Raw genomic sequence first — 20,611 nt, 5'->3', positions numbered from 1 at the left:
CAGTAACCGTCTCGGTGTATAGTCAATATTACTCTCCGAAGCTACCCGGAACATATCCCAGTCCACGTGATCAAAACAAAATTGAAGCATCGATTCCGATTGGTCAGACCAGCGTTGAATAGTCCTTACTTCCTGTTAAAGTTTCTGCCTGTAGGAAGGGAGGAGCAAAAAGGAGTCGTGGTCAGATTTGCCGAAAGGAGGGCGGGGGAGGGCCTTGTATGCATCCTGGAAGTTGGAGTAGCAATGGTCGAGTGTTTTTCCAGCGCGAGTGCTACAATCGATATGCTGATAGAATTTAGGAAGCCTTTTCCTCAAATTTGCTTTGTTAAAATCCCATTCTACATTAAATGCAGCCTCAGGATATATAGTTTCCAGTTTGCATAAAGTCCAGTAAAGTTCCTTGAGGGCTGTCGTGGTATCAGCTTGAGGGGGGATATACATTGCGACAATAACCGATGAGAATTCTCTTGGGAGATAATACGGTCGGCATTTGATTGTGAGGTATTCAAGTTCGGGTGAACAAAAGGACTTGAGTTCCTGTATGCTATTACAATTACACCATGAGTTGTTAATCATGAAACATACACCCCCTTCTTCTTCTTCAAGGAGAGATGTTTAATCCTGTTGGCGCGATGGACTGAGAATCCAGATGGCTGGACCAACTCCGACAGTATATCCCGGGAGAGCCATGTTTCCGTGAAACAGAGTATGTTACAATCCCTGATGTCTCTCTGGAAAGAAACCCTTGCCATGATCTCATCAACCTTGTTATCCAGGGACTGAACATTAGCGAGTAATATCTTCTTGCGGATCAGTGGGACGCTAGCGTCCCACCTCGTCAACATCCGGTGAAATTGCAGAGCGCGAAATTCAAAATACAAAATTCGTAATATTAAACATTCATGAAAATACAAGTGTCTTACATCGTTTAAAATCATAACTTCTTGTTAACTTCTCTAGGGCCAGTGGGACGAAATCGTCCCACCTACGTAACAGCCAGTGGAATCCTGTGGCGCGTTATTCAAATACCTTAGAAATGCTATTACTTCAATTTCTCAAACATATGACTATTACACCATTTTAAAGACAAGACTCTCGTTAATCTAACCACACTGTCCGATTTCAAAAAGGCTTTACAACGAAAGAAAAACATTAGATTATGTCAGCAGAGTACCCAGCCAGAAATAATCAGACACCCATTTTTCAAGCTAGCATATAATGTCACATAAACCCAAACCACAGCTAAATGCAGCACTAACCTTTGATGATCTTCATCAGATGACACACCTAGGACATTATGTTATACAATACATGCATGTTTTGTTCAATCAAGTTCATATTTATATCAAAAAACAGCTTTTTACATTAGCATGTGACGTTCAGAACTAGCATACCCCCCGCAAACTTCCGGTGAATTTACTAAATTACTCACGATAAACGTTCACAAAAAACATAACAATTATTTTAAGAATTATAGATACAGAACTCCTCTATGCACTCGCTATGTCCGATTTTAAAATAGCTCTTCGGTGAAAGCACATTTTGCAATATTCTGAGTAGCCCGGCATCACACCCACCAAGTTTAGCACTCACCAAAGTCAGATTTACTATAAGAAAAATGTTATTACCTTTGCTGTTCTTCGTCAGAATGCACTCCCAGGACTTCTACTTCAATAACAAATGTTGGTTTGGTTCAAAATAATCCATAGTTATGTTCAAATATCCTCTGTTTTGTTCGTGCGTTCAAGACACTATCCGAAGTGTAAAGAAGCGTGACGCGCACGACGCATTTTGTGACAAAAAAATTCTAAATATTCCATTACCGTACTTCGAAGCATGTCAACCGCTGTTTAAAATCAATTTTTATGCCATTTCTCTCGTAAAAAAGCGATAATATTCCGACCGGGAAAGCGTGTTTACGTTCAAAGAGAGAAAATAAAAACATGGGATCCCCTCGTGCACGAGCCTCAGTCTGATGGTCCTCTGATAGACCACTTACCCAAGGCGCTAAAGTTTTTCAGCCAGCGGCTGGAATTACATCATTCAGCTTTTTCCCGGGTTCTGAGAGCCTATGGGAGCCGTAGGAAGTGTCACGTTACAGCAAAGATCCTAAATGTTCAATAAACAGAGCCAAGAAGTCCAAGGAATGGTCAGAGGGGGTACTTCCTGTACAGAATCTTCTCAGGTTTTTGCCTGCCATATGAGTTCTGTTATACTCACAGACACCATTCAAACAGTTTTAGAAACTTTAGGGTGTTTTCTATCCAAAGCCAATAATTATATGCATATTGTAGTTTCTGGGCAGTAGTAGTAACCAGATTAAATCGGATACGTTTTTTTATCCGGCCGTGTAAATACTGCCCCCTAGCCTTAACAGGTTAATCCAGCCGCTTTGTCAGATTTCAAAAAGTATTTACGGCAAAAGCATATCATGCTATTTTCTGTGACAGCGCCCCGCATACAAAAGTATTACAAACATTTTCCAAACATGCAAAGGCGTCACGAAAGTCAGAAATAGCGATAAAATAAATCACTTACCTTTGAAGATCTTCCTCTGTTTGCAATCCCAAGGGTCCCAGCTACATAACAAATGGTCATTCTGTTCGTTAAAGTCCTTCTTTATATCCCAGAAAAGTCAGTTTAGTTGGCGCACTTGATTCAGTAATCCATCGGTTTCCCTCGTTCAAAATGCATACAAATGAATCCTAAAAGTTACCAATAAACTTCATCCAAACAAGTCAAACAACATTTCTAATCAATCCTCAGGTACCCTAATATGTAAATAAATGAAAAAATTTAAGACGGAGAATAGTATGTTCATTACAGGAGATAAATAACGAAGTGTGCGCCCTCATCCATGCGCACCACAATACTACAGCCAAAATGGGAGCCACCTAGAAAAACTACAAATTCTAGCTCATTTTTCAAAAAACAAGCCTGAAACTCTTTCTAAAGACTGTTGACATCTACTGGAAGCCATAGGAACTGCAATCTGGGAGGTATTCCATTGATTTTCCCATAGACAGCCCTTTCAATGAGTGCTGAGCGCAACATAAATCATTTCCGGATGGATTCTCCTCGGGTTTTCGCCTGCCATATCAGTTCTGTTATACTCATAGACATTATTTTAACAGTTTAGGAAACTTAGAGTGTTTTCTATCCAATACTACCAATTATATGTATATTCTAGCTTCTGGGCCTGAGTAACAGGCAGTTTACTTTGGGCACCTCAATCATCCATACTTCCGAATACTGCCCCCTATCCCGAAGAAGATATACTCGGAAGTGGTGGGTGGTGTGCGCGCCTATTAAATCTGACTAGAAGACTGCTCCGACGACCTCATCTCCGCCGGCGTTGTTTTTGGTCGGCCTCTGGAATAAGTTCAATAGCCCTGGGTGGTGCGAACAAAGGATTCGCTTCGGGGAAGTCGTATTCCTTATCGTAATGCTGATAATACTGGTGAGATACCACTGTTCTTATACCCAATAGTTATTCCCGGCTGTATGTAATAACACAACATTTTCTTGGCTAACAATGTAAGAAATACATAATACATATTACCATAACATTCTCAGCATGCACATTTGTAGCTCCTTAAAGCATACGAAAACTGATTGGAATACATCCCCATTATGTTTTTACACAATTTTAGCTGAATAACGTCCCACTTACCTTAAAACCCCCATTTCATTACTTTAATGTTACTCATAAAACTTTTATCCAAAGCGACTTACAGTCAAGTGTGCATACATTTTTACGTATGGTACCACCACCCATACATTACAATAGCTTCATCCTTGACTGGCCTTTTCTTAGCAAGATAACAACTAATTGATTGTCATTCGACCTGCCCTAAATAATGTCATAGCCTTTCTGTTGGTTATAGATTCAGTCAACACCATAAAACCCACATTGGACTGTCTGTAATGGGAGGTACTGTAAACAGACAACAGATGAGGAAGGCATTGATGCTATGGACTGGCCCGCCCATTCCCCAGACCTGAATCCAATTGAGCACATCTGGGACATCATGTCTCGCTCCATCAACCAACGCCACGATGCACTACAGACTGTCCAAGAGTTGGCGGATGCTTTAGTCCAGGTCTGGGAGGAGATCCCTCAGGAGACCATCCGCCACCTCATCAGGAGCATGCCCAGGCGTTGTAGGGAGGTCATACAGGCACGTGGAGGCCACACACACTACTGAGCCTCATTTTGACTTGTTTTAATGACATTACATCAAAGTTGGATCAGCCTGTAGTGTGGTTTTCCACTTTAATTTTGAGTGTGACTCCAAATCCAGACCTCCATGGGTTGATAAATTGAATTTCCATTGATTACTTTTGTGTGATTTTGTTGTCAGCACATTCAACTATGTAAAGAAAAAAGTATTTAATGAGATTATTTCATTCATTCAGATCTAGGATGTGTTATTTTAGTGTTCCCTTTATTTTTTTGAGCAGTGTATATACTCTTCTCCATACCATCTATTACATCTTGCCTATGCTGTTCTGCCATCACTCATTTATATATTTTTATGTACATATTCGTATTCATTCCTTTACACTTGTGTGTACAAGGTAGTTGTTGTGGAATTGGTAGATTACTTGTTAGATATTACTGCATGGTCGGAACTAGAAGCACTAGCATTTCGCAACACTTGCATTAACACCTGCTAACCATGTGTATGTGACAAATACATTTGATTTGATTTGATAAGGATGGATCAACAACATTGTAGTTACTCCACAAAATTAACCTAAATTACAGTGTGGAAATAAAGAAGCCTGTACAGAATAAAAACATTCCAAAACATGCATCCTGTTTGCAATTGGCACCAATGTAAAACTGCAAAAAATGTGGCAAAGAAATTAACTTTATTTCCTGAATACAAAGCGTTATGTTTGGGGCAAATCCAACACAACACATCACTGACTATCACTTTTTATATTTTCAAGCATGGTGGTGGCTGCATCATGTTATGAGTATGCTTGTCGGCAAGAACTAGGGAGTTTTTTGGGGGGATAAAAAGAAACGTATTAGAGCTAAGCACAGGCAAAATCATAGAGAAAAACCTGATTGTCTGCTTTCCAACAGACAATGGCTGACAATTTCACCTTTGCAGGACAATAACCTAAAATACAAGGCCAAATATACACTGGAGTTGTTTACCAAGACGACATTGAATGTTCCTGTTTGGCCTGTTATAGTTTTGACTTAAATTGGCTTGAAAATCTATGGCAAGACATGAAAATGGATGTCTTGCCATTGCAACAACCAACTTGAAGGAGCTTGAATACTTTTTTTGAGAATAATGTGCAAATATTGTACAATGCAGGTGTGGAAAGCTCTTAGAGACTTACCCAGAAAGACTCACAGCTGTAATTACTGCCAAAGGTGAATCAGGGGTGTGAAAACTTATGTAAATGAGATACTTCAGAATTTTATTTTCAATAGCATGTTTTCACTTTGTCATAATGGGGTATTGCGTGTAGATGGGAGTGAATATTTTTTTTTTAAATCCATTTTGAATTCAGGCAGTAACACAACAAAATGTGGAATAAGTAAAGGGGTATGAATACTTTCTGAAGGCACTGCATTTTAAATTATAAACCAGGTAGTTTTGCTCCTGAATTCTGATTGGCTGAAAGCTGTGGCATATCAGACATTTTTGTTCCTACATTTGAACATAAAAATTGTTTTTATCAAACAAAACTATGCTACATTTTATCTCTGGGACCCTCAGGATGACAAATCAGAGCAAGATTACTGAATGTAAGCACATTATTTACATTCAGAGGTGAATGTATCAATAAGGTTGCCGTGATAAAAGTTATTTGTTGTTGTGCACTCTCCTCAAACAATAGCATGGTACTTGTTCACTGTAATAGCTACTGTAAATTGGAGTTAGATTAACAAGAATTTAAGCTTTCTGCCTATATAAGACATGTCTATGTCTTATATGTTCTTGTTACTTACAACGTCATGCTAATCACATTAGTGCACGTTAGCTCAGCTGTCCTGGTGGAGGGACACCGAACACCCGTAGAGGTTAAATACACCTTAATTCTTTATTTTTATCTCCACTTCGCTCTCACTGGCACTGTCTACCTTTCAAGACTATAATCATAAGAATATTGTTTTATAATCTAAGCCCATCACAAATATTATATAAAACAAGTTTAGCAATGCTTAACCTGCAGTTTCACTTTTACTCTGTCATTCTGTCCTCCAAGGCTGACAGTTCTCCTTCTTGGGCTTCAATAACAATCAATGTGAAGTGATTTATATAGGCCTAACTCAAGTTTTTGTCATTGTGCCTGTATTCTCTCTCCTCAGCTCATCTACCTGGTTCTCACTGACACTCAATCTGACCACTAATGCTGCAATGGAGAGAAACATGGACAAACCTAACCATCTTAATCAAAATATAATAATTGTAATATTATTATGAATTTGTAGAACACCTTTCCCACCCTCAAAATATGTTAGCCTATCATAAACATATTACTTAACACATACAGTTGAAGTCGGAAGTTTACATACACCTTAGCCAAATACATTTAAACTCAGTTTTTCACAATTCCTGACATTTAATCCAAGTAAATATTCCCTGTTTTAGGTCAGTTAGGATCACCACTTTATTTTAAGAATGTGAAATGTCAGAATAATAGCAGAGAGAATGATATATTTCAGCTTTTATTTCTTTCATCACATTCCCAGTGGGTCAGAAGTTTACATCCACTCAATTAGTATTTGGTAGCATTGCCTTTAAATTGTTTAACTTGGGTCAAACGTTTTGGGTAGCCTTCCACAAGCTTCCCACAATAAGTTAGGTGCATTTTGGCCCATTCCTCCTAACAGAGCGGGTGTAACGAAGTCAGGTTTGTAGGCCTCCTTGCTCGCACACACTTTTACGTTCAGTCCACACATTTTTTATAGGACTGAGATCAGAGCTTTGTGATGGCCACTCCAATACCTTGACTTTGCTCTCCTTAAGCCATTTTTACCACAACTTTGGAAGTATGCTTGGGGTCATTCTCCATTTGGAAGACCCACTTGCGACCAACCTTTAACTTCCTGACTGATGTCTTGAGATGTTGATTCTATATATCCACGTGATTTTCCTGCCTCACGATGCCATCTATTTTGTGAAGTGCACCAGTCCCTCCTGCAGCAAAGCACCCCACAGCATGATGCTGCCACCCCCGTGCTTCACGGTTGCGATGGTGTTCTTCGGCTTGCAAGCGTCCCCCTTTTTCCGCCAAATAAAACGATGGTAATTATGGCCAAACAGTTCTACTTTGCTTCATCAGACCAGAGGACATTACTCCAAAAAGTACGATCTTTGTCCCCATGTGCAGTTGCAAACCGTAGTCTGGCTTTTTTATGCCATTTTTGGAGCAGTGGCTTCTTCCTTGCTGAGCGGCCTTTCAGGTTATGTCGATATAGGACTCGCTTTACTCATTTTATTTTTGGACCTGTTTCCTCCAGCATCTTCACAAGGTCCTTTGCTGTTGTTCTGGGATTGATTTGCACTTTTCTCACCAAAGTACGTTCATCTCAAGGAGACAGAACTTCTTCCTGAGCGGTTTGACGGCTGCGTGGTCCCATGGTGTTTTTGCGTACTATTGTTTGTACAGATTAATGTGGTACCTTCAGGCGTTTGGAAATTGCTCCCAAGGATGAACCAGACTTGTGGAGGTCCGCAATTTTTTTCTGAGGTCATGGCTGATTTCTTTTGATTATCTCATGATATCAAGCAAAGAGGCACTGAGTTTGAAGGTAGGCCTTGAAATACATCCACAGGTACACCTCCAATTGACTCAAATGATGTCAATTAGCCTATCAGAATCTTCTAAAGCCATGACATAATTTTCTGAAATGTTCCAAGCTGTTGGAAAAATGACTTGTGTCATGCATAAAGTAGATGTCCTAACCGACTTGCCAAAACTATACTTTGTTAACAAGAAATTATCTGTATCACATATTCTTACCCACATTTTCTCTCTCAGTGGTGGTCACTCTGGCCTCCAAGGCTACTACTTGAGCTGGAAATCAAAATGAATGACATGGATCAGTATGTGAATCTTCATCAAGACTAAATAGGTTGCAAAATTAAACCGTACTTCAAATCCCAAAAGGGTATTGCCTGTAGTCTCTCTCTCTGCAGCTCCCCAACCTGCTCCTCCTCCATGTTCCTCAGCTCCACTCTCTGTTCCACCATCACGTCTCTCAGCACTCTCAGTTCAGCCCAAATGTCAGCAGAGGTCTGACCTTTCATCTGTTTGTGAGTTGTCTCCTCAGACTCCGTTCCTTGACCCCACTCCCTGATTGTTGTAGCCCTGTGTGAGTGATGTCAGACACCTCCACTCTCTCCCTGAGCCCATGTCCCGAACAGACAGAACAGCAAAACCAGCAGACCAACAGCACCCCTCATTCTGAAACTAATCCTGTTCAGAAATGTACTCTCTGTGGCTCCATCTGTGTCCTTATATTCATAGGTGACCAATACATGAGAATCTAACACTTGTCTTCAGTGGAATACAGTGCCTTGCAAAAGTATTCACCCCCTTTGTGTTTTTCCTATGTTGTTGCATTACAACCTGTAATTTAATAAATGGATTTCTATTTGGATTTCATGTAGTGGACATACACAAAACAGTCCAAATTGGTGAAGTGAAATTAGAAAAATTACTTGCTTGAAAGAATTAAAAAATATATAAATACGGAAAAGTGGTGTGTGCATACCTATTCACCCCCTTTGCTATGAAGCCCCTAAATAAGATCTGGTGCAACAAATTACCTTCAGAAGTCACATAATTAAATAAAGTCCACCTGTGTGCAATCTGTGTCACATGATCTGTCACATGATCTCAGAATATGTACACCTGTTCTGAAAGGCCCCAGAGTCTGCAACACCACTAAGTAAGGGGCACCACCAAGCATGTAGAACAATGAAGACCAAGGAGCTCTCTGAACAGGCCAGGGAGAAAGTTGTGGACAAATACAGATCAGGGTTGGGTTATAAAAAATATCTGAAACTTTGAACATCCCACTGAACACCATTAAATCCATTATTACAAAACGGAAAGAAAATGGCACCACAACAAATCTGCCAAGAGATGGCCGCACACCAAAACTCACGGACCAGGCAGGGAGAGCATTAATCAGAGAGGCAACAAAGAGACCAAAGATAACCATGAAGAACCTGCAAAGCTCCACAGCGGAGATTGGAGTATCTGTCCATAGGACCACTTTAAGCCGTACATTCCACAGAGCTGGGCTTTATGGAAGAGTGGCCAGAAAAAAAGCCATTGCTTGAAGAAAAAATAAGCTAACATTTCTGATGTTTGCCAAAAGGCATGTGGGAGACTCTCCAAACATATGGAAGAATGTACTCTGGTCAGATGAGACTAAAATGTAGATTTTTGTCCATCAAGGAAAACGCTCTGTCTGGCACAAACCCAACACCTCTCATCACCCCGAGAACCCTATCCCCACAGTGAAGCATGGTGGTGGCAGCATCATGCTGTGGGGATATTTTTAACCGGCAGGGACTGGGAAAACAGTAAGAATTGAAGGAATGATGGATGGCGCTAAATACAGGGAAATTCTTGAGGGAAACCTGTTTCAGCCTTCCAGAGATTTCAGACTGGGATGGAGGTTCACCTTCAAGCAGGACATGGACCATAAGCATACTGTTAAGGCAACACTCGAGTGGTTTAAGGGGAAACATTTAAATGTATTGGAATGGCCTAGTTAAAGCCCAGACCTCAATCCAATTGAGAATCTGTGGTATGACTTAAAGATTGCTGTACACCAGCAGGAACCCATCCAACTTGACGGAGCTGGAGCAGTTTTGCCTTGAAGAATGGGCAAAAATCCCAGTGGCTAGATGTGCCAAGGTTATAGAGGCATATCCCAAGAGACTTGCAGCTGTAATTGCTGCAAAAGGTGGCTCTATAAAGTATTGACTTTAGGGGGGGGTGAATATGCACGCTCAAGTTTTCAGTTTTTTTGTCTTATTTCTTGTTTGTCTCACTATAAAAAATATTTTGCATCTTCAAAGTGGTAGGCATTTTGAGTGAATAAAATGATACAAAACCCCCAAAAATTTGTTTTAATTCTAGGTTGTAAGACAACAAAATAGGGAAAATTCCAAGGGGGTGAATACTTTCGAAAGGCACTGTACATTTAAGAACTAAACCAGAGAACATAAAGGAAGAGGACCTTACAGCAGGGTATTCTAATGTTGATATTGTACAAGGTTGTGGGAGAGTAAAACCTGTTGTTTTATCTGAAGGTCTGTGTCTCAAATGAGCCCTTATTCCTAACTTTTGACAAGAGAACAAATGAGGCCCAAAACGTGTACACTGAATGTGGAGGACGTCATTTGAAATTTGCCTTGAGGCCTCTTTTTCTTCTGCTTATGTCCAGTTGTTTAGTTATCTGTTTCTGTTCGATAAGTAAAAAATGTATATTCTCAGAGTCACAAGTACAATGCCATGTGTTACAGTTGAATTCTGGCCTTTGTTCATCCACCGTAGGAATAGAAGACAGTGCACAGTAAGAGTTGTTAAACATGATTTTACGGACAGTTCCACCAGTAACAATATCCCAATTTAACATCTGTTTGCAGCTAATGAGGCCATACCTAATTACTCACAAGAGAAGTGAACACATACACACAAACACCACCAATTAGAGTTAAATACAGTAGCTAAATTACTTTTTATGATTAATATTCTGTAATGATGCAATTTACCTGGAGTTTAATGTAAACATACGTTGCATTGGAGTTCTCTTGTTTAATTAATCCAGGGAAAGTTCTTAATGAATGTAGTGTAGACGTACAACCTAGATAAATAACAAGTCCCTTCGGCCTCTCACATCATCCTGTGGAAAAACAGGGACTATGGGATGCTGGTAAAATAATTGTATTTAAGAAGCTGCTCAGCTTCAAGATCACTGAGTGTGACCTGCACTCACTCAGGTAAGAGGTTAACCCTCCAATAGTGCAAAATTATCATATAGATTTTGTTTTTTAACAGTTGGATTTGTGGATTTGTCTGAAAATATTTCCGTAGGAATCACTATGTAAATTTGTATAGATTACTCATAGAGATATTATTTAAAAATTAGCATTAAGTTAATGTTTGTTTTGTTTACAAACTTTTATGTTATAGTAATCAGATTTCAACAGATTAGTGCACAATATTTGCATTCACTAACACATTTTGAATTCAGTGGTTAATCTTTTGGCTGGAATTGTTAAAGGCCGAATGCAGGCATTTTTATTTCAATGTCAAATCATTTCTGGCTAACATATAAGTACCTTACAGTAATAATTTTCCATACAAATTGTCAAAAAGAAACAAAAATAGCTTTTCAGCCAAAAACTATTTCTCAAGCAATAATTTTTTTTGGACTGTCTGGGAGTGGTCTGAGTGGGGAGGGGGATGAATATGTCATCTGAACGGTAATCTGTTATTGGCAAAAAGGTTTGGAACTGTTTGTTATTGGTCTATATTAACAAATGTTACTATGTATGTATGTATGTATGTATGTATGTATGTATGTATGTATGTATGTATGTATGTATGTATGTATGTATGTATGTATGTATATTTGTTCATATGTGGCTATGTATGTATGTATATATGTATGTATACACACACATGTAAATGTATATATTTACAAAAAAATATATATAGGGATTAGAAATTAGGCAAACAATTACATTGATGGAAGTTACAATCTATCTGCAATATTAAAGCTGACCTTTAATAATGTTGTTCTCAGGACGTGCTCTGGCCTGGGCTACGGCCATATGAGAGAAGCAATCAGACATTTGTGTTAGTTGGCAAAGATTCACCCAGGAGATGAAGAGGGTTTTTGATCACGCCATCAGTGGCAGGAACGCTGCTAAAAGACTCATTGTGCTTCGACACGGCAGCCGGAGCATAGCAGATTACACCATTGACTTTTGGATGCTTGCCGTTGAAAGCGTTGGATACAGAGGCACATCACTCAGCCTTTCTGAACCGACTCAGTGAGGTTCTCAAGGATGAACCGGCTTCCCGGGACAACCTTGACACTCTGGATGAGCTTATCATTCTGGCCATCCGGATTGACAACCGGCTTTGGGAACGTCGTCGTGAGAGGACGGTGGGGTTCAGAGTTGTTTCCAGTGTTTCGGGTTCCGCTGAGTTAGTTCCACTGCCTTATGCTGCGTCTGCTTGTCCTGTAATCCGTCAGAGTCCTCAATTCGGCTCTAGTTCTCTTTCATATCCTTCAGAGGAGCCAATGCAATTGGGACGCACCAGGTTTCCGCTCTGGAGAGATGGTGCAGGATTAACAAGCAATGTTGTCTTTACTGTGGTCAGTCTGGACATTTCCATGCCTCCTATCCCGAGCTGATGGGAAACAGGATGACTCGTCAGTAGACGGGAGAATACTGGCGAGTCAAATACAGTCTTCAGCTGCAGACACGGTACGCACCTTGCTTCCGGCCAACCTGCAGTGAGACAATGGGCAGTTGGACATGCTTTCCTGCTTTCATAGACTCTGGGGCTACCTGTTTTCTGGAACACACATTAGCTCGCAAACAGAGGCTGCCTCTCACTAAGCTGGAAGGTCAACCCCTAGGGTCTGGGAAGGTGAAGCAACTAACCATGCCTATTTAGCTACGAGTTCTGGATTATCATGTGGAGTTTATCCAGTTACATTTGTTGGACTCTCCTGAGCTTCCGCTGGTTCTTAGACATCTGTGGCTTTCTATCCATAATCCTAAAATTTACAGGCCCTTGGGAAGAGTTCTGCGATGGAATCCTTCATGCCAGTCCACCTGCCAGCAACTCTCTCCACATCTTTCCAGCCCTGCTCGTCTGGAGGCTTCTGATTCTCCTGTTCCCCGGCTGGGGATGACAAGCCTGATCTTTCCCGTGTACCTCGGGATTACTGGGATCTGGGTCAGGTCTTCAGTAAATGAAGGGCCAGCGAACTGCCTCCTCACAGGTCCTACGATTGTGCCATCGACCTCCTGCACGGCACCACTCCTCCGAGAGGAGGGCTGTATTCTCTCTCAGGTCCAGAGACTGCAGCCATGAACAGTTAAATTAAGGAGGCGCTGGCGGCTGGTTTTATTAGGCCGTCCACTTCACCTGCAGGAGCGGGTTTTTTCTTTGTTGGAAAGAGGGATGGGGGATTCCGTCCCTGTATCAATTACCGGGGTTTAAATAACATTACCATCAAGAACCGATACCTTCTTCCTCTTATGTCGTCAGCCTTTGAGAGACTCCAGTGAGCTACGTTCTTTTCAAAATGTGATTTAGGGAATGCGTACAATGTGGTGCGCATCAGACAGGGAGACGAGTGGAAGACAGCATTCAACACCCCAAATGGACATTATGTGTACCGTGTCATGCTGTTTGGACTTCCAAATGCTCTGGCCGTTTTCCAGGCCCTGGTTAATGATGTGCTGCACGACTTCCTTCACCAGTTTGTGTTTGTGTACTTGGATGACATCCTCATCTTCTCCAGGTCCATGGTTGAACACATCCAACATGTTCGCCAGGTCCTTCAAAGACTCCTCTCCTCTCGCTTTTTGCAAAGCGTTCAAATGATCTAAAGTTGTGCTGTTGCAACTTCCTGTAAACACACAGTCCAGTTCAAAGTGAATGGCAGGCCTGTGTGGCAAATTTCTTGTTTGCATGAAGGCCTACTGTAGCTCTGATTGGCTATGGTGCACCGGTCTGCGTAGACTCCGTTCCTGGACAAGACAGGTTTCATTTACTGCAGTGTCTATTAATTGTCCAAACACATGGCTGCTTTCCCATTCTATATTGCTATTTACCTTATTTAAGATCCCGGGGACCAAAACAATGTCCGAACGTTCTGTTTTGTGGAGGAATTCCTTTGTGGCGTTCTTGCCGTTTTGTGAACGTTAGCAAGCTACGTCAAAATGTCATGGGATCATACCATGAAAAACCTTTCAAAGTCAAATGGCAAGTCTATGCCACATCCTCAGATTATTCAAGAGTGGGAGGACGATATGAAAAAATGTCCACATATCACCAACGAAGACATCTTTAATTATTTATTCTTGTTTCTCAGTGTGGATGGGACAGTGATGAGGAGCTACAAAAGCACAGAGAAATATCAATACCTCCACAGCGGCAAAGTTGGGTGGGGGCTTATTCACTGTCTTGTGTACCTCAAAGCAGATGTCCAGCCGAGTCAGAGCAAACCACACCATCCGTCTGCCTGGATTCTTGTATCATCTGTCGGCATAGTGGAGACTGCAGGATGTTCTTCTGTTGCAGGGCAGGTCGCAGACTTGCAGTCATGCAGCTGCAATACTATGGAAGGTAGCTTGCTCACTGACTTTTTATTTATCATAACTTGCCTTTTCTGTGACTGATACTTTTGATGTTAGCTAGTTACTTAGCTAGCTGACAACGTTAACTGACAACGTTAACTGTTACAACATGCACACATGGTTCTTGGTTTCAATGGCTCATTGTGTAAGTATATCAATCTAATCTCGAATGGCAATGAGGTAGGTACAGAATCAAGGTGAGTTTTACAATTAAATAGGAAATTGCCAACACGATCTAAACTTTTTTTACCCCTTTTTTTCACCCCAATTTCATGTTATCCAATTGGTAGTAGTTACAATCTTGTCTCATCACTGCAACTCCTGTATGGACTGGGGAGAGACAAAGGTCGAGAGCCATGCATCATCCAACACACAACCCAACCAAGCCACACTGCTTCTTGACACAATGTCCATCCATCCCAGAAGCAAGCCACACCAATGTGTCAGAGGAAACACCGTACACCTGGCAACCTGGTCAGCATGCACTACACCCAGCCCGCCACAGGAGTTGCTAGTGTGCAATGAGACAAGGATATCTCTGCCTGCCAAACCCTCCCTAACCCAGACAACGCTGGGCCAATTGTGCGCTGCCCCATGGGCCTCCCGGTCGCAACCGGCTGCGACAGAGCCTGGACTCGAACCCAGAATCTCTGGTGGAACAGCTAGCACTGAGATGCAGTGCCTTAGACCAATGCGCCACCCAGGAGGCGAACATAACCTAAACTTACTAGTTTAAAGGGAACTGTGTAAAGTAGTCAACTGTGAACACCATGTAAACGAGTGTTCCATGCTGTAATTGACTATTCTAACAATAGGTGCAGAATGCTGGGTATGGATGTTTGACAGGGGTGTCCTGTACAGATGAGCAATGCCAGTGGTTCTCGGGGACCCAGTGGAATTTCACTCCAAAATGATTGAGCGGGATCTGTTTTAAAGGTCACAAACCAAATTACGAGTTCTCTGACAACACCCCAGCCACTTCTCCATCTATACCTCCAACTCCTGTGTACCACTCCCACAACGCACTTAAGAAGAGTTTGGAAGGGGCCAATGTTCCAGTGGGGAGCCTTCTGCACGAGTGCATCAAAGCTAAACCAGTCATCATGTTCCAGCAGCAGCCACACAGCTACAGCAGCCTAATGGTGAACATGGCATCAACATGCAGTGTCAGCAATGCTTGTCATTTTATTACGTTTTTGCTAAGCTGGAGGAGTGTAAACGTGCCAGCTTGGGAGAGGTCACTAAAGGACAGAGTTCCTTCCATGCATAGTATGACGCACGTAAACTTTGAATCACTGCTAGCTCAGCACAGACATTTCCTGTGCGCACCTCAACAAATCCCTACAAGTTTTTGCAGGAGCTCTCTTCCCCAGGTTCCATGGGAACTCAGCAACCACATATGGCAAGGAGAACGGGCAGGTGGCCTACACATGGATGGGAGAGCTGTGGGTTTAGTCTGGAGAGTAGAGGCACAGTAGTGTGTCAAGGAGCCATGGCTTTCTGCAAGCCCAGATGGAGTGTTAAACTCTCAAGAACTTCTAGAAATCAAATGTCCTGTTCTGAGTAAGTCTCTGACTGAACTGTTTTCTGGCAAACTCACCAATGTGAAGCTGGTGGATGGGGTTCCTCAGCTGCAACCTAATGGAGCCTGTGGGTACTACATGCAGGGGCAAATGGGCATGTTCTACACAGGACTGGAGAGGTGCAAACTACTGTCTGGGCTCCATCCGGGCAGGTTGTTATTGTTGGTGTGAATTTCAATGCTGATGTTATCCCTGAACTGAAGACATTATTTTTCATACATATGCTGCCAAGGACAGTATATGAGTTCCAGTCAAGCAGACTAACTCTGTGCTCCAAATATGTTAAACTATGTGTTTTTAAATAGTTCTCATATTTTGTGCCTTCTAAAGCTCTCTCTGTCAGCTCTACCTTATTATCTAAGGATAACATTTTTTTGGTCTTGCACAGTTCTCTTCATAAGCATATTTACATGATTATATTTGCATAATTGTTTTATGGCTTGCCTTGTACAGCTCTCTTCCTACATGTTTATCTAATGCCTAAGGATAACTTCTTATGATTTATGAATATTTTAATTGTTTAGCTCTTTTCATTTGGCACTTCATGAACTAAGCATTCCGTAACTCATCTTGCACTTGGCAAATTATGGTGTTAATAAAAACACTATGAAATTCCACTTTGTTGACATTTTTTTTAATACTTAACATTTTGAAATGAAGGAATAGGAGGGTTTCAAATGTGTTTTCAGTTAGATTCTGGGTTTGGTTTTCAAGTGGCACAAATCATGAAAAACAATGTGGCACTTGATAAACAGTTGTGTTCCCTCTTGGTCTGTTAGAGACAATTTGGTATGATTGCAGCACCATGCAGGGGTGGACAACTCCAGTCCTCGAGGGCCTGATTGGTGTCACACTTTTTCTCCATCCCTAGCAAACACAGCTGATTAATCAAATTGCATTCTAAACTGAAGATCATGATTAGGTGATTATTGGAGTCAGGTGTGATAGCTGGGGCTGGGGAAAAATTGTGACACCAATCAGGCCCTCGAGGACTGGAATTTGCCCACCCCTGATCAAGGTGGATCCCTGTAATTATCAGGAACAGGCAAAGGTACAGTACATGTAGGAGCATTAAAATGAATCAGATTAAACAGGAAACTATATACAGTATATATTTAAGCAATAAGGCTTAATGCGCCAAATACATCAGGTGTAAACCTTACAGTGAAATGCTTACTTGCAAGCCCTTAACCAACAATGCTTTTAAGAAGTTAAGAAGAAAAATGTGTTCATTTTACCGAACATAAAAGGCACATTTTGCGTGAATCCATGTTTGGGAACTTGTGATAGCGATAGCGAGTTAGTTAGCTAAATGCAAACTATTGTCCGGAAGTGTTTAACGGTAAGGCGCCCACAAAAAAACTAGAGACCCTGCCCATATTTCTGTTGAAAATGAGGTGAATAGAATTTTCACAAATCCTTTAGTATTTGTTCCACTTTAACTAAACAATGGAAGTTGCACAATCCATGACTACTCTGTAAATTAGCTTGACATGCTAAAAAATAAGAGAAACAAGTTGAGAAAAAAATTACTAAAATAACCTTTTTATCTTCTGAATCAGATCATTATCTTCTGAATCAATTCTCCTGTCTTGAATGTAGAAGTTCTATTCTGCTATCTCACAAAATAAATGTGATCTCTTTGAGAAGTTCAGTCAGTGAAGGTCGTCTCCATGGTAACCAGAAACTCATTCTTCTGTACATGCCTTCAAACTACCGTACAACCCCATAAGTATGCCCTAACCTAAGAAAAACGTTTGAGGGTATTGACCTTAATGCAATGACCTTAAATAATTCCCTCAGGTAAGGGAAATTCTTCCTTTCAGTAAAACTATTTTTGCATGCACCAAATTTCGCCGCCAGCTTTGGTTTCATTGAAAATGAGTAGGCCACCAACTCGCCGTTTTCTGTCTTTATTTTATTCAGACGGTTGATTAGAATCAAGCTTTCAGAACATTCCCATCTGGCATATTGATCATTCAGCAGACAGCAGTGGCCTCTTTTTCATATCCGAAACAATGCAACTGGTAGCCTAGAGCAATGGTCCCCCACCCCCACCCACCCACCCTGCAAAAAAAAGAGGAACTGAGTCCATCTTTAAACTTACTCTTGAAAGTTGTAATAGTAGAATAGTCTAAATTGAAATTGGGTAGTGCATCAGTTCCTCTATACAATGCAAAATGTATAGAATTGCATGAAAATTAGCTTCAAAACGGCAACATTTTCTTTGCAACCCATGACAAAATATGTAGAATTGTAGGAAATAAGCTTTAAACCTCCAAATTCTCTCCACCAATAAGAGGGGTGGGAACAGATTGTGTCATGAACAGTGCTTGTGCCCATAGAAATGGATGTGGTACATGTGCAGGGGGGGGGTTGGGGGGGGTTGTTCCCCAATGCTGGAAGGGGGCCTCTGAGTGAAAATGTGAACACCCTGGCCTGGAGGGTGCAACAATTCAACACCAATGTCAGTTGGCTTTTCAAAACAAGAGAGAGAGAGGGAGAGAGAGAGAGAGAGAGAGAAAGATATCAGAACAAGTATTCATACATATTATTATTCCTACAAACATTCATCATACAGTCACTTTATTATTATGAAACTTGTTGAAGATTTTCTGTCTGATCTCTTTGGTCTGCAAACCGTAGATAACAGGATTGAGCCAAGGAGGAACCACATGAAACAAAATGGCTGACAGTTTCCTGTGGTCGGCCCACTGAGGGAAGCGATGGAGAAAGATGATGATGAAACCGGACACCAGCATGATGATGTACACAGACAGGTGTGTGGAGCAGGTCTGCAAGGCCCTGCTATTCAGAACCCTGTTTTTGTTTCTCACACACACCATAGCTATCTTAAGGTATGTTAGTGTCACACTCCCTATGGAGGACCCCAGGAGTAGGATGGTAAAAGTGAGTCCATAGATATTGTTAATAATAACACTTTCACAGGAGAGCTTGAATAACGAGGCATTGTCACAGAAGGGGTTGAAGATTTCAGATCTGCATCGTGACAGGCTGAGTGTGAGGCCCAGGAGGACCCCCACAAGCAGAAAGGCAGACCCCCAGGCAAAAACAGTCAGTTTTGCGATCATCCTGTTGGTCATGATGGTGGCGTATCGCAGGGGGTTGCAGATGGCCACATATCTATCAAAGGCCATGATAATCAGTATTGTATGTGATGTTGTGCCAAACATGTGGGCACAAAATGCTTGGATGGCACACGCAACGTCATTAATGTAGCGGTCTGTGCTTGCCACAAATATGTCACTCAGCAAACGAGGGACGATAACCGTGGCTCCAAGAGCGTCATTGAGAGGTAGGTTGCAGAAGAGGATGTACATGGGCTGGTGCAGGCTCCTCTCCATGGAGATCAGTAGTATGAGGCCGATGTTGGACACCATCGTGAAGATGTAGATGATGAGGAGAAGGATGAAGGCAGGGTAGGAGGACTGTTGAGTGACCTTTAACCCCTCCAGGAGGAACATGTTCTTAGGGTAGGTGTGGTTCTCCATTCGCCACCCAGAGTGAATGTCACAACCTGGAGGAGAATGCAATAAAGTTATTGAATAATAAATACCAAATAAATACCAGTGGTATTATGACTTTAAAAAAAGGTCTACCAAGCAACAAAAACAATTTGATAATCCTTGTTCATTACCTTGCCTCTCATTAATATCTCTCATTAAATACTTACTGTTTTAGAACAAATACCTTCAATATATTTAACCAAATGATTTCATGAAAAAGTGAAGAAAGTAACCAAAAACAAACCAACATAATATATTTCACAAAAGAGAACAACAACTGACTATATATAATTCATTGTTGTATAATTCAATAGATGTAGATACAATGGACACAATAACACTTTCAACTCTAACATATATAAAACATCAGCATCACAACAAGCACATTAGATAACATAAGAAGGATTGTCCCTGACATAAATTGTTGAAGTATAACACTAACAAAAAGGGTGAGATGATCTTCCACAGGGTCCTCCCTTTGGTTTCTGAGTTCTCTTCCACCCCTCAAGACTGAAACAGCATCACAGCCTTTTATCCAAAACCCTGAACATGGTAACACTCCCAACCCAAACTCCCAAACATGGTTACAAGGTTGGAGGCCTCTGGTGAAATCAAACTACAGGAAAAATAATTGGCAACCGCTTCAGATTGTAACTTGAGTGATGCAGGCTAGTCCATTTTGGCATTGTGCGTGCAGTACATTTTTCATGTTCGTTTTTAAAAGCAAAATGGAATCCCATTGCCCTTTTTAGGAAGAACAGTGGGTGATTGTCATAGGTGGATGAAACAGAAACAGGATTTGAACCCCAGTCTCCAGTAAGGGATATGTGTTCTTTAGAGTTGACGGTTTTACCACTCAACCAACCTCTGTCACCTCATGTTTCTTTTTGACAGTTATGTATATAAATGATGACTGACAGGGTGCACTGTTTTGAAGCCACTGCACCACAATGTTTGTTATCCTCCACTATTGTTTGAAAGGTTTTGGAAGATATAGAAATGCATTTATTAATGTCTACATTCATTTTTGCCAACTATTTTATATTACAGACTCATAATTAATGCATACTTTTAAATTATATTCCGTGAACAAACACATTTTTGTGAAAACATTTTC

At 41.2% G+C, this 20,611-nt stretch overlaps 1 protein-coding gene across 1 annotated transcript; it reads right to left on the bottom strand.

Annotated features, from left to right (window-relative positions):
* Positions 1-18,360: 18,360 nt before the first annotated feature.
* LOC106603428 (olfactory receptor 52N5-like) lies at positions 18,361-20,387 on the bottom strand. The gene is made up of 2 exons (XM_014197105.2): positions 19,937-20,387; positions 18,361-19,505 (listed from the first exon to the last, which is right to left on the bottom strand). The coding sequence occupies exon 2, from the start codon at positions 19,477-19,479 to the stop codon at positions 18,541-18,543; it is 939 nt and encodes a 312-aa protein (XP_014052580.1). The 5' UTR covers positions 19,480-19,505; positions 19,937-20,387; the 3' UTR covers positions 18,361-18,540.
* Between the last annotated feature and the right edge of the window lie 224 nt (positions 20,388-20,611).

The sequence above is a fragment of the Salmo salar genome, chromosome ssa04 (genome assembly GCF_905237065.1).
Source record: "Salmo salar chromosome ssa04, Ssal_v3.1, whole genome shotgun sequence".
Lineage (NCBI taxonomy): Eukaryota > Metazoa > Chordata > Actinopteri > Salmoniformes > Salmonidae > Salmo > Salmo salar.
This window is presented reverse-complemented; position numbering and strand designations above follow the sequence as displayed.

Excerpts from the sequence above, each read along its gene's own strand:
- LOC106603428 (XM_014197105.2), bottom strand. The coding sequence starts at position 19,479 with ATGGAGAACCACACCTACCCTAAGAACATGTTCCTCCTGGAGGGGTTA.